The sequence below is a fragment of the Trachymyrmex cornetzi genome, unplaced genomic scaffold (assembly GCF_001594075.2).
Source record: "Trachymyrmex cornetzi isolate Tcor2-1 unplaced genomic scaffold, Tcor1.1 scaffold579, whole genome shotgun sequence".
In the NCBI taxonomy this organism is placed as follows: domain Eukaryota; kingdom Metazoa; phylum Arthropoda; class Insecta; order Hymenoptera; family Formicidae; genus Trachymyrmex; species Trachymyrmex cornetzi.
This window is the reverse complement of record NW_017299892.1, coordinates 1,829,111-1,843,238: the sequence shown is the minus strand read 5'-3', so window position 1 is coordinate 1,843,238 and position 14,128 is coordinate 1,829,111. Positions and strand designations below refer to the sequence as shown.

The following is a 14,128-nucleotide window of genomic DNA, read 5'->3' as shown; positions in this document are numbered from 1 at the left end:
ATACTATAGCTCAAACTTTCCAGTAAAATATGGTAGGAAAGATAAAAAATTACTGGACGTAGTTATACAGAAAGACAAGTTAATACGGTACGAAGTTAGGTAGGTAGCGCATAAATAGCGCATTATTCCATAATTTTGTCATTAAAGTTTATTTAAGTGGGGCGGCCAGAAAAGCAGACGTAGCATAGGGGTGAATGCGACTGTCCGCTGCCAGAGAGAAGTGCCTTAAGTGCTGCAGCGCAAAAACCAAAATTGCCTGGAAATATTAGCGCATAAATAGCGCATAAATCCTGTGTATTTAATTTTCCAAATCTGTTAAGTTTATCGGGTAGAGAGCTGACTGCCTACTCAGCCCCCACATAAAAAATATTTTTTTTTTAGCTAAACGGAATGAGCGAAAACATTTTTTTTGCGGATATAGGTATATAGAAAGAAATATCGCGAGATATTTTTGTAGAGTGACATACACGATATAAATACCATAACTCTAATTTTCCAATAAAATGTGATAAAGAAGATAAAAATCTACTTTGAAACTTGACGTGACTGTGCAGAAAAAATGTTGCGGTATTTTTGTGATATACATGATATGGATACTACTAGAATGCAGTCTTTTATTTCCCAACACGATTTACATAGTTAAAACTGTGCGTAATACTAGCTACGTGGTTAATCGAACATTGTTTAAAAAATTCGAAACAAACAGATATCTATGATGGAATAAAGTCATGCATATTTTGCATTGCGATATAATGTGTCATATGTCAATAATTCAATCATAATATATAATTACACTTGCAAGTTATTTTTATTCTCGAATTATATAGATCTGCTATATAGACTAAAAATTAATACTTGTTCACTAATTATATAAATTTTTTAAAAATTGAAATAAATCAATTTTAAGTACCTTTTAAATGCCAAAACGCGAGGATTCTATTTGCAAATACAAAAGGTATTTTTGCTAAAAAATTCAAACATACTTTTTACCACGATAGATCATTAAATCTCTGTTTACTAAATTCTTTCAGGTTTTTCGTAAAATGCACAGCGTAAATGATCACGTTCTCAGCACACCACGTTTAACCATCGCGTTCATCGCGTAAATATCTTCAACCGCGAAATGAATTTATTCCTTTCAAAGCATAAGGCAAACGAAATTCTTGCGTGCCTCAGCTACGTATTTTCTGATTATCTCTGACAAGTCGGCATGCTATTTGTGCTTTCTTTGTACAATTAGGAGTTTTTGTCGTGGTCCGTACGTCGTCAGGCACGAGGGATAGGCCGCCTGTGGGAGATACGATTGAGAGAAACGAAGAGAAGGTGGAAAAAGAGACGAGGTGATAGAAGGAGATGGAGCAGGGATCAATACGCACCTCACTGTCACGAACGGTTCCGTAGAAAAAGCGATTTCGTCACTTTAGATCCGAATGGATATTGAAATATTCATCAATAACCCATTCAACGTTGTTTTTGAATTTTTGTGTACAAAGTTATTGACGTGTTCATAAGATTAGATATAAAATTATGTTAAGACTTATTGAGAAACCAAATAATTTATAATTTTCCTTTCTCATACCTCAAACAATTTTCCTGTCACGCTGGTTGTCATAAATGGATATTAATGGTTGGTAATTTGATCCTTTGACAATTTTAATGGACATTTGATTACTTTTTTATATTCGACATATATCACAGATTGACTTGCGTTTAATTTATGGGATTTAATATTTAATAAAAGAAATGTTGTCTTAAGAATTTTTATTAACGGTATTTTTTTCTTACAAATAAAATTTTCCTATTGAGTATTGAATGGCTTGGTATATTGGACATCAGCTGTAGAGAGCTCTCTATTACGTGTCAGCGGCAGCGTTATAGGTTTGCAATCTTTCTCATGTCTGGGAACGCATTGCTTCCCAGTGTACATATCATGAACATGTACTGTCCGTCTGTACATAAGAATTCATAGCTATGAGTAACTGCGAGTATTAAAATCAATATACCATTTGCACGATTTCCCATAACTATTACTTCGATCTTTTGCATATAACTGAGACATTCCTGGCATCAATACGAACGAATTAATTTTTCTCTGATTTATAAAAATTTCGTACAAATATTATATCTCATAAATTTAATAAAATTTAATTAAAAAACTTGTTTTTTTATTGAAGAACGTCAATACGTCAGTCTGAAGAGTTTTAACATTTTTAAGGATTTCAAATATCATATGTCATAAATTTAATAAAATTTAATTTAAAAAATTGCTTTTTTTGTTGAAGAATGTCAACACGTCAGTCTGAAAGGGTTTCAAAATTTTTTATCTGAGAAACGATTTAGTGACTAAACGCACGTGGCTGTAAACACACGGTTAAAAAAAATGAACAAAAATGTTTGGTACGAGGGACTGGACGATCGTGCATTCGCAAGTTAATGGCCAATATTTCGCGATGGAGAAAGCGAAGCGCTGAACGGAGGTCGTGGGCCTCGTTAAAAGCCGTCCATAAACTTAGAGTCGTTTCACACTGTGGGAATCACGATATCACGCAAGAATCAGACGAGTCGAATAATCGTTACTGTGCAAGAGCGTACAAATTTCTTGCTATCGGAAGCATTATCTTTATATCGGAAATAAAAATAGATGAGGGATCGATGATGCTATAAATGACCCTCTTTCAGTTTCTTCATTATCTTTAAGGACGCCGAAGCCTTGAAATTCAAGATACACTGCTGATTTATAACGGGTCCTTACTAACACGAGCTTGACCCACGACTCACGGTTACGACATTGCGTGCCGAGGCCAAAGCACACGAGCGTCAAGATGAGTCCGAAACAGTTAGATGTATACGCATGTTCTCATAGAACCAGGTTGTTGCATAAGGATACTGCATAATCCAATTCTATTCAAACGTAATCGAGCCTCTTTATACATTGCTCTATATAATTAACTTACATGTACGCATGTGTATCTATTAAATTATATATCAATAACCGACATATACACGGAGGAAAGGAAACTTGCTGTCGCAGAACCGTTATTGCTATTTTATATTCAATGTGAAAGCAATTACATTTGTTTCTACCAATTATTTGATATTGCAAAGAAATTTGTTTTCATGATAAAATAAAAAAATTTTGCTGTGTAAGTTTGTTCATAGAAACATTATCTCGCAACAAAAGAAAATCTAATTTGTTGATAAAAGTTCTAACAAATGTATTTTATTATGATTTGGTGACGGAATAAGAAATCAATTTTTTGAAACGAAATAATTTGCAGAATCAGCGAAACTATTCTTTGTAAATAAAATTAGCATTCTTTTAATAAACATTTTATGTTGTCTATATAATAATTAGATTGCATTAGTTTGCTAAACACATTGTTAATGCCAGGGAGTTATTAATTATGCAAATAATGATACAAGCGTGCGAATTAATAGCGGTTTCTGTGTTTCATCTCAGGTCACGAACTCGGCTGATCTCGCGATTGAGATACCAGGCAATCTGAGCCAGGGTGGTTCTTGGTACCGTTTGGATTACAGCCCACCCGTTGGCTCTCCACCGCCGAACACCACCATAGCCGCCACTGACATCGGTGATGTCATAAAGTTCAGGGACGGCCTGCCTGGGACGAGATACGAGTACTGGCTGTATTACAGCAACAGCACTCTACACGATTGGCTGACGTGGACTGTGTCAATTACGACACGTATGTAATCTGATCCTATTAACGCGATTTTCGATAGTGCGCCTTTTAAAAAATATAAACTTTTTATACTTTCATATCTATTATTATTTAAATTGAAACTATTAAGATAAACTGTTTTATATACAGTTTATCTTAATGTACAGTTTCGATGAATTTTTAAATTAAACGGTTGAACGGTTGAACAATTATAATTATAAACGCAAAGATAGACGAATAACGAACAGTTTGACTTGTCGTGAGTCGCTCTGGAAAGTTAATTAATATAAAATATAATAATAATAAGGCTCAAGAAATTTTTTTTTTAAAAAAGAACAGAACGAAAAAGGGCTACGAGCCTAAAAATTAGTCGTTATAAAATTGAAATTATTAAGAAGTCACAGAATAAAAATATGTCATTTCGTTATAATATAAAATTTAATTTGCCGGCAATAAACAATTAATATAATTTAATTTACTAGCACCCGATCCTCCATCAAACTTGACGGTATCGGTACGAAATGGGAAGACCGCGATCGTATATTGGTCGCCTCCGGCTCAGGGGAATTATTCCGGTTTCCGGTTGCGGACACAGAGCTTCAGCGATACCGGAAATCCAAAGACCACAGTCATCCCCGTCGACTCGGTGCCCTACACACTACGTGATCTCACGCCTGGTGCCACATATTCGCTTCAACTCTTCACCGTGTTGGACGCTAAAGAAAGCGTCGCTTATACCAGCAGAAATTTTACGACAAGTACATCAATACCTTGAGAATTATAAATGTTTCATAACGATCGATACTAGCGTTGGATTATTTATAGAGCCAAACATCCCGGGAAAGTTCATCGTCTGGTTCAGAAACGAGACAACGCTGCTGGTACTATGGCAACCGCCTTATCCGGCCGGAATATACACACATTACAAAATTAGCATAGACCCATCTGATGCGATAGAATCTGTTCTCTATGTGGAGAAGGAAGGCGAACCACCTGGTCCTGCACAGGCAGCTTTCAAAGGACTTGTTCCAGGTCAGTTTGCTAGCACGTAATCACACATATTATAAAACTATCAAATACACCGAATAAATCAAATTTTATTCCGTAAATATATTTCTAGAAATACATATTATATTCTTTCAAATTGCAAATAAATAAATTTTATGTATCGCGCGCTTCTCCTTTCTTCAAAAGTGACACAATTCACAAAATTAAGTTTTTCAGAAAAAAGCAAACACGTTTTTCAACTTAACAAAAAATAATTGATTAATCGAATAATATTGGCAACATAATCCTTAACATGATTAAATGTTATTTTTGTTATTTTTGTTTCATCCTTTAAAAAATCATCCCTTTTTAAAGTAATAATTTTGAGAATTTTTTAATGAAGTTAAGTTAGTTTACTTTTGATAATTGATAGAGATTGCACATCGATTTCGTACTCTTTTTCTACACATGCGAACGGAACTATCTAAAGTAAAATCGCGGAGAAAGTATGCATCTGCTGTAAATAGAGCAATACATGAGTTGCAAGATAGATAGATTCCATAAGTGTATTAATATTTTTATAAGATTAAAAACAAAATTAAATTCTATTTAGTAAAATATAAGGCTTATCAAAGAAAAATTTTTATTAAGACTTATCCCCACTGAAGTCAATTATGCTGTCTAATATACTGACTTTTTTTTACATAAAAATAAAAGAAGAAACTAGTACATTTACCAATCGACTTCAGTAAAGATGAGTTTTTTTAAGTTATAATTTATTTATAAATAAAAAAAATAATTATAAAAGTACTTATATTTGAGTTTAATTAAATTGTTGCATTAAACACGTTTCATTCTCTACATTTAACATACATATATTTAATTTTGATTGTACAAACATGCAACTGCACACACAATAGTAAAAAATTCTAATAGAAAATTAAAAAAAAATTATTCAATTTTTAAGTGTTCTTAAAAACGTAAAAATAAATTTATTATTTCTTTTAAAATAGTAAAAATTGTGTTTTTTTATTCCTCTAAATCGTTTGTATTTTCGCTTACAGGTAGAGCATACAACATTTCCGTGCAGACGGTTTCCGAGGACGAAACATCCGCGCCTACTACAGCCCAGTATCGTACAGTACCGTTGCGTCCTCTCAACGTGACCTTTGACAAATCCTCTGTAACATCGACTTCCTTTCGCATGTTTTGGAACCCTCCCAATGGAACGTCCGAGTTCGACAAGTATCAAATATCGCTCGGTAGTAATCGGAGGCTTACACCAGTCACGCGAAACCGAGACGATGAGAACAGATGGGAGTTCAAGGACTTGGAGCCTGGCAAAACATATCAAGTGGTAGTGAAAACTGTTTCTGGCAAAGTCACCAGTTGGCCGGCTAGTGGAGATGTCACTTTAAGTACGTGTTTATTTCCACGCCTCTTAATGTAGTACTTATTGAAGGTGGCAAGCTTGTAATTATTTACAATTATATTGTTGTTTATTCATACTTGTAGAACCATTACCTGTTCACGATCTCAAAGCAGTGATCGATGAAAAAACTGGTATGGTAGAAGTTTCGTGGAGTCCAGAGAATTCCAGTACACAAGATAGTTACAAGCTACAGTATCATGAAGTGGAAACAACGATTGGTGGTGATAGTAACACTTTGACGACTGACAAAACAAAGGTAAGCGCGTAAATTGTAAAACAAGAAAGATTTTGCACAACCTTCATTATTCCTACATTTTTCTGATCATAATTGTTAAATCGATAGGTTACGCTGGAAGCTCTGCTGCCCGGAAGAAATTATTCCATAATAGTTCAAGCGATTAGCAATAAAGTCGAGTCAAACGAAACCGTCCTTTACCAAGCAACACGTCCCGCTAGTCCTGTCATTGAAGATCTGAAGCCTATTGAAAAAGGTTTAAATATTTCCTGGAAAAGCGACGTCAATTCCAAACAAGAGAAATTCGAAGTGACCCACAACAGAAATGACACTGGAGAAAGTGCAACCACTCTAACTACGGAATCGCATATTGTCTTAGAAGACCTTTATCCTGGTGCAGCATATGAAGTTAAAGTCTTTGCCATTAGTCATGGACTTCGAAGCGAACCACACGACTACTTGCAAGCCGTTCGTAAGTAATAAATTTAACCAGTTTCCTAGGAATATAATATAATTTTCTTTCATTCAACATTATCCGTGAAAGTTATTTAATTCATTAACGGTTTGTTGAATTACTTTTTAGTGCCTCATCCACCGAAGAATCTCAGTATCGAAAAAGTCACGAGCAATACCGTTGTCGTACATTGGGAAGCGCCGACGGACTCAATATTTACCGAATACTCCATCAGATATCGTACAGAAGACGATCCCAGGTGGGTCAAACTTCCTAGTGTTCGTGACACGGAAGCAGAAGTGGCGGATATGACACCCGGCGAAAGATATACCATACAAGTGAACACCGTCAGTTACGGCGTCGAAAGCTTGTATCCGTTGCAAGTGAATCACACAGTCAGTAAGTACACTATGAATTATTACATAACTTTTTGATAATAATTAATATAATTGAAATAATCAACAGCCACTTGAGACTCAGGCTTAGATATATCTGCTTGCCATTTTTTAAGGGCCTAATCCAGTTCTAAATATCACTCCGATTATCGACTCCACCAACGTAACTCTCGAATGGCCGCGACCTGAGGGTCGCATCGAAACCTACGTTATAAGATGGTGGCCAGTAGAAAATCCAGAGGACTCCAGGACGAAGAACGTCAGTGAGACTAACGATGTACCCGATATCAGTTTCGATGAAAACACTGTACAAACCGAGAAGATCCTGGTGAGCGACCTGATGCCAGGAGTACAGTATTTCTTCGTCGTCTACACGATCTCGTATGATCTAGTCAGCGACATCACCAATTTAACCACAAGAACGAGTGAGTGCATCGGTTTCACTCATCAGCGATGATGAATGAAGTCATATTAATGTATCCATTATTTTCCGCTATTTAACAGTGTATTAACATATTTCATGTGAGCATGACTAATGGATATACGTGACATCTTAACTGCCAGTTATTAAACTTGCTCATGTGCTTTCGCTACATATTTCTATTACATCATATTTGTCTGTCGGAATTTTATATCGGCTTAGCGATTTCGTTCGAAGTCTAACGGGCAGTTAAGGACAATCATAATAGATCGACGGTAACTAGACAAACAAAAACGCACTTTGAAATTTAGTGCCACTGATCCAGTCCGAGGTCGTCGTAGTAGTCGATCGAGATCAACCAGGATCATTGACGTTAAGATATACACCGACGCCGATTCAATCCTCGAGGTTTGATCTCTACCGATTCAGGATTAGCGATGAGCATAACACCACGAAGGAGCGTATGGTGGATGACGTTGATACCAAGGTTTCCTTTGTTGGACTAACACCTGGCAAACTGTATAACGTGACTGTTTGGACAGTAAGCGATAATGTGGAGAGCAGACCTCTCCTCCGGCAAGATCGACTCTGTGAGTATCCACATAATACAATGAGAGTTAAAGCAGATCCCGAAGATTATATACTAATTTTAATTGGTTTACAAGAGTAACATTTGCTAAAACTATTTAAAATAAAAAGGAGTGAAATTTTGATGTATTATTCTCGTATCTAACATAACGTACCTAAAGACTGTACGAATTCGCAGATAATCCACTTAAAAGCGTGGTATCATTAGGTTTCTTTTTGAGACATTACACCTGCGTATTATATTTTGTGGTATAACATTGTAATTATGTTACATACGATTATTAACTATAAAAAGATCGCAGTGAAGGAATTAAATACATTTCATCTTTTATACCGGCAATATTTCTATTTATTCTAGTAGCCCCAAGATTTATTTAATATTTATATTGCATATCATATATTGTTAGATGATTATCTATGCAAACAAAAACCTTTTAATATTTACACATAACGATCAGGCATTTGTTCGTATCATCTCTTTTTACTAGCCCAAAGATAAATATAATTTCTAGATCCTGAACCGATCACTGCGATCCATGCGATCGACGTAAATGATACGAGGATCACTTTGACCTGGGACATCCCGCATGGAGAGTATGATACTTTTGAAGTACAATATATAAATACGGAAGGGAACTACATCCAAAATATAACCTCGGTCAACGTGATCACTATTTTTGATCTGAAGCCGCATAGAAATTATACATTCACATTGGTTGTACGTTCGGGTACAGAATCCTCTTACTTGAGAGTCTCGAATCCACTCAGCGGCAGCTTTACCACCAGCGAATCATATCCAGGAAAGGTGGAGAAGTTTCATCCTATCGACATTCAACCAAGCGACATCAGCTTCGTATGGTCTCTGCCGAGCCAAGAGCAAAATGGCATCATTACAAAATTTAGCATCACTTATGGTTTAGAAGTAAGATTCATTTAAAATATGCTTGAGAAATTTACGTTTACGTACAAGTTATGGTATCGAAGACATGAAAAAATACGTGGAACGTATCGTAACATTCTTTATACGTTTAAAAATACGTCATTAAATTATACGGATGTTTTCTCGCGATTTTTTAGGGCTCGACCCATACCCAGATGCAGGACTTCAGGCCAACCGAGTTCCGTGGTGTTATCAAATCCCTCATACCGGGCAAGACTTATATCTTCCGGATTCAAGCGGAGACAAAGATCGGTTTTGGTCCTGAGACGGTCTGGAAGCAGAAGATGCCGATATTGGCACCACCGAAGCCCTCCACGCAAGTGGTACCGACCGAGGTCTGTAAAAGTAGCACGACAATTCAAATCAGGTTTAGGAAAAACTACTTCAGCGAACAGAACGGAGCGGTAACGTCGTACAGCATCATTGTTGCCGAAGATGACAGCAAGAATGCTTCCGGATTGGAGATGCCCAGTTGGAGGGACGTTCAGGCTTACAGCATTTGGCCACCTTATCAGGTAAACTTTATTGCTCACTTATTACATAGTTCCTAGATAATTACGAAGAATGCAGATTTAATTGAGACAAAATAGTTTCTTCATAGTAAGTTTCAAACATTCAGACATTGTATCAAATTTCGAATTGCTTAATCTGTCTAACGTTTTAAATCCGTAAGATATTTAATTGTCTGAGTAATTGCAAAATATATGTTATATAAAATGAATATTCTAAAATAATGCAGCAATTTTATCGACAAAAAACGTGCAATAAAATATTTTTATTGCAACAATTAATGTCATTCTCAATTTAATGCGTATACAATACATCAAGAGAAGACGTTAAAACAAATCGTTTAACATAATGAATGCAGTAGACGACGTTGCGCCATACTTATTAACTTGCAAGATCATGGACAGTTGTAAAATGTATGCGTTATGACGCAGATCCGTAATCATAGTCCGTGGATTGCCATTAAAGTATTATTCGCGGAACGAAGGATAATCTAGTTGCGATCTGAAACTGCAAAGGTGCAGATGTAATCATCGTGATAAAGACATTTGAAATAATTAAATCGCGAAATCGTATTTAATTTTCTACATTGTTGTGACCGCTAAAAGAAAAGTAGTGCGTGTAAACTGAACCTAATAAAATTTACAAAAAAATAGTGCATTTTGAATTCATAAAATTTTTAATGTATTTTAATTCAATTTTTTATAGCATTACTATGAGACTTTGTGTTCTTTTATTTATTCTTTCATTAATTGAAAAATAATAAAATTTTTTACAAAAATGTAGCAGATTGTATCAACTTTAAAAAATCACATGATATTTTAACTTTTCAACGGATATTAGATATTATGCTAATCGACTGCGGTTTTATAATCGATTCTTCGTATATTATCAATGTTAATATTAACTTTCCATTAAAGGAACTGCGTAGCAAAGCAAAACAAAATTCAATGTAGAATATATGACACAAATAATTGTGATCACATTTTAGTTACGAACAAAATCAAAATATGCAATGATGGATATTTTAAACAATTTCATTTCAAATACAAAGAAGATGCTTATGCAGGTGTTTATAAAAACAATATATATAATTATTTCATTATATAATTATTTTAATATATTATATACAATATAATAAATTCGTAATCATAGAGAGATAGTTGTTTTACTTAAATATTTTTTTACTTTTGGAAAAACTTAATCGTAAAATATTTGGACATATAAAAATAAAATTTACGGTAAATAAATTAGGATAACAATTGATCTTATAATTAGTACTCGAAGAAAATTTATATGAATTAATTATTATATTACGTTTTATTTATTTCAGCGTGATTGTAAAAAATTACTGTCAATTATTTTAGAATGAAATATATATCTTGTAATAAAATCTTTCTAGGTAATGGAGCCATATTATCCTTTCAAAAATGGATCTGTGGAAGACTTCACGATCGGCTCTGAAAACTGCGACAACAAGATTGGATATTGCAATGGACCATTGAAATCAGGATCTACTTATCGGGTGAAAGTACGTGCGTTTACAGCACCAGACAAATTTACGGACACCAGCTACAGCTTCCCCATTCAAACAGGTGAGAGCGATCGCGTGAAAAGTCTTAAGACGTGAGAAAAACCGCGTGCCATTATCGCATCTGATGTTTCTTTCATTCTCACTTTCTTTTGTCTTTCTCCTTCATGATGTAACAAAAACTTAAATATATACGTAAGTTTATAGAAATAATAATGATAATATGTTATGACGATGCATTCGATGCGATAATTGGTTTGTAAAATAGAGGCACACTGCGCATGTAGTGAAAGCCTCGCTAAATTCATGCCTCGTTATTTCGTGTACATGTCTGCCCAAGGATTGCTGCTGGCAGGTAAGATTTCGGAATGGAAGTTCAAAGTTCAAAGCTTTCAGCACGCCGCGTGATAAATGTGATATCTTTTTAATGAACGAATGTATTTAACGAATGATTATTCTTGGCAATCGTTTGACTCATTGAAACACTCAAAATTCGCTGTGCGTGTCGTACAGATAAGGACAACACGGCCATCATAGTCGGTGTCACCGTCGCCATAGCATTGCTGCTATTTCTATTGGGCATCGGGCTGTTTATGCGAAGGAGAAGAAGTCAGGGTCGCAAGACAACAGAAACCAGGGCAGCCGATAATTTATCATTGCCAGACAGCGTCATTGAGACTAGGTGCCAAGAAATTACAATACTTTACTTCAATTTTACCAAATTAAGATTATAACAATAAGTTTGCATTATGATTATAATATATATTTTTTGCCTAAAATATAGTATATTAATAAGTTTCAGTTATCGATTAACTTGAAGTCAATTTAAAAATTTATACACGATTTCTTTTGTGCTTTCTTCATTTTTAATTTTAAATATTATGCTGATCAAACGTTAAATTAATTTGTTAAGATAAACTGAAGACTAAAAATTTGTTTAATCTGAAAAAAAATATATATGTATACGTTAATTCTGAAGAAATCTTTTCTAATTATAAAAATAATTTGTATTGGATAATTTTACATTTAAAATATTTAAAAATCAAAATTTGTAATATTTACAATAAGACAACATAATATTCACTGTAACATTTAGCAGGCCCATCAAAGTCGAAGATTTTGCCGAGCATTATCGCACTATGTCAGCGGATTCTGATTTCCGGTTTTCGGAAGAGTTTGAAGAATTGAAGCACGTCGGAAGAGATCAACCATGCACTGCGGCGGATTTGCCCTGTAATAGACCGAAGAATCGCTTCACAAATATTCTTCCATACGATCATAGTAGATTTAAACTTCAACCTGTCGATGATGAGGAGGGCTCCGATTACATCAATGCCAATTATGTTCCAGTACGTATAAAAACTGATCGCATTTAAAATTATTCAAACAGTTGAAAACATTTAATAATAATTAATAATTAATTTTGATAATAAAAACAGTTTCTATGATACTTTTTTGGTGCAATAGGGTCATAATTCGCCACGAGAGTTTATCGTGACTCAAGGACCGTTGCATTCGACTCGCGATGATTTCTGGCGAATGGTTTGGGAAAGTAATAGTAGAGCGATTGTTATGTTAACGAGATGTATCGAAAAGGGCAGAGAAAAATGCGATCATTACTGGCCGATGGATACTTTACCGGTTTATTACGGAGACATCTGCGTTACGATACTCAACGAGACACATTATCCGGATTGGAGTATCATAGAATTTATGTTGTGTAGAGTGAGTGATTGTTTTTCTAATAAACTCTTTCAAGCGTATGTGATTTATCAAAGCATCTCTTGGTGGTTGAATTTTCAAAATCTCTTGATTTTTTTACATAAAAAATAATATGTCGTAGGGTGATGTGAAGAGAGTGATACAACATTTCCATTTTACTACTTGGCCGGATTTCGGCGTTCCCAGTCCACCGCAAACTTTAGCGAGGTTCGTACGAGCGTTTAGGGACCGAGTCAGGCCCGATCAGAGGCCCATAGTCGTTCATTGCAGCGCTGGTGTAGGTCGTAGTGGTACTTTCATCACTTTAGACAGAATACTGCAACAAATTCTCGTATCGAAGTACGTCGATATCTTCGGGATCGTTTGGGTGATGAGGAAAGAGCGGGTCTGGATGGTACAGACGGAGCAGCAATATATCTGTATCCATCAATGTCTTTTGGCCGTTCTGGAAGGACAAGACACTACTGGACCACCACGAGAGATTCATGACAATCAGGGATTCGAAGGTATGTCTTGAAATTCTATTATTTTCACGAGATTAATTGGGCAATTGCGGGACAAGTTGGGTAATCAATGACGAAGTACAACTTAGAGAATGCATCACGATGGGTAATCAAAATATAATCAATTGTTAAAAAATTGAAGAGATTCGATCAGTAGTGCATGTATTGGAAGGGGTTCTAAATGGAATATTTGTAATTTGTTTTCTCTTATCACTTGTTTTCTCATACAAAGTCTTCCTTTGCACGAAAATAGGTTAAACATTATACCGCGAATATTATTATTAATAAAAAAGTATTAATGAAAATATAGCAGAATATTTTACAAAGTGAGAAGAAATATGATATCAAATGAAAGTTAATTGGTTATTTATGGTATAGGTGGTGGTGATGGTTATAAGCACATGTTATTTTACCCTGTGATTGTAAACAATGGTGTAAAACCCTTTTTGTAAAACGTTATCACTTCCTCCGCCTAGTAACTCACACCCTCCCTTTCTGCAATCTTTTGCGACCTTTGTATTCAGGCAAGAATCGAAGTTCGGTCGAAAGCACTAAGAGTCCCGCCGAGGATGAGAAGGAGAGGTGACCTTCGAACAGCGATTCCTGCATCGAGGGTAATTTCGATCGTTGCTTTTCTTCTTCCCTGCATGAATCTATACTATGCAGATACTATTATATAAATGCCAAATTTGTATACTAATTGTGTACGTTGCATGTGAAAACAAAAAAT

At 35.1% G+C, this 14,128-nt stretch overlaps 1 protein-coding gene across 5 annotated transcripts in view; it reads left to right on the top strand.

Moving 5' to 3' along the window:
* Positions 1–14,128, top strand: part of Ptp10D (Protein tyrosine phosphatase 10D) — a 30,519-nt gene that overhangs the window by 13,903 nt on the left and 2,488 nt on the right. Inside the window, exons 2-18 of one of the 5 annotated variants that reach the window (XM_018515563.1) lie at positions 3,461–3,707; positions 4,166–4,441; positions 4,509–4,715; positions 5,735–6,088; positions 6,186–6,358; positions 6,446–6,809; positions 6,921–7,190; positions 7,303–7,611; positions 7,919–8,197; positions 8,708–9,117; positions 9,273–9,650; positions 11,045–11,237; positions 11,687–11,855; positions 12,273–12,522; positions 12,641–12,898; positions 13,017–13,401; positions 13,923–14,012. In XM_018515563.1, the coding sequence (XP_018371065.1) occupies positions 3,461–3,707; positions 4,166–4,441; positions 4,509–4,715; positions 5,735–6,088; positions 6,186–6,358; positions 6,446–6,809; positions 6,921–7,190; positions 7,303–7,611; positions 7,919–8,197; positions 8,708–9,117; positions 9,273–9,650; positions 11,045–11,237; positions 11,687–11,855; positions 12,273–12,522; positions 12,641–12,898; positions 13,017–13,401; positions 13,923–13,984 (4,584 nt within the window). In that variant the 3' untranslated portion in view covers positions 13,985–14,012. Of the gene's footprint in view, positions 1–3,460; positions 3,708–4,165; positions 4,442–4,508; positions 4,716–5,734; positions 6,089–6,185; positions 6,359–6,445; positions 6,810–6,920; positions 7,191–7,302; positions 7,612–7,918; positions 8,198–8,707; positions 9,118–9,272; positions 9,651–11,044; positions 11,238–11,686; positions 11,856–12,269; positions 12,523–12,640; positions 12,899–13,016; positions 13,402–13,874; positions 14,013–14,128 lie in introns of all 5 variants that reach the window. The other 4 variants (XM_018515560.1, XM_018515559.1, XM_018515562.1 and 1 more) reach the window with 4 other exon arrangements.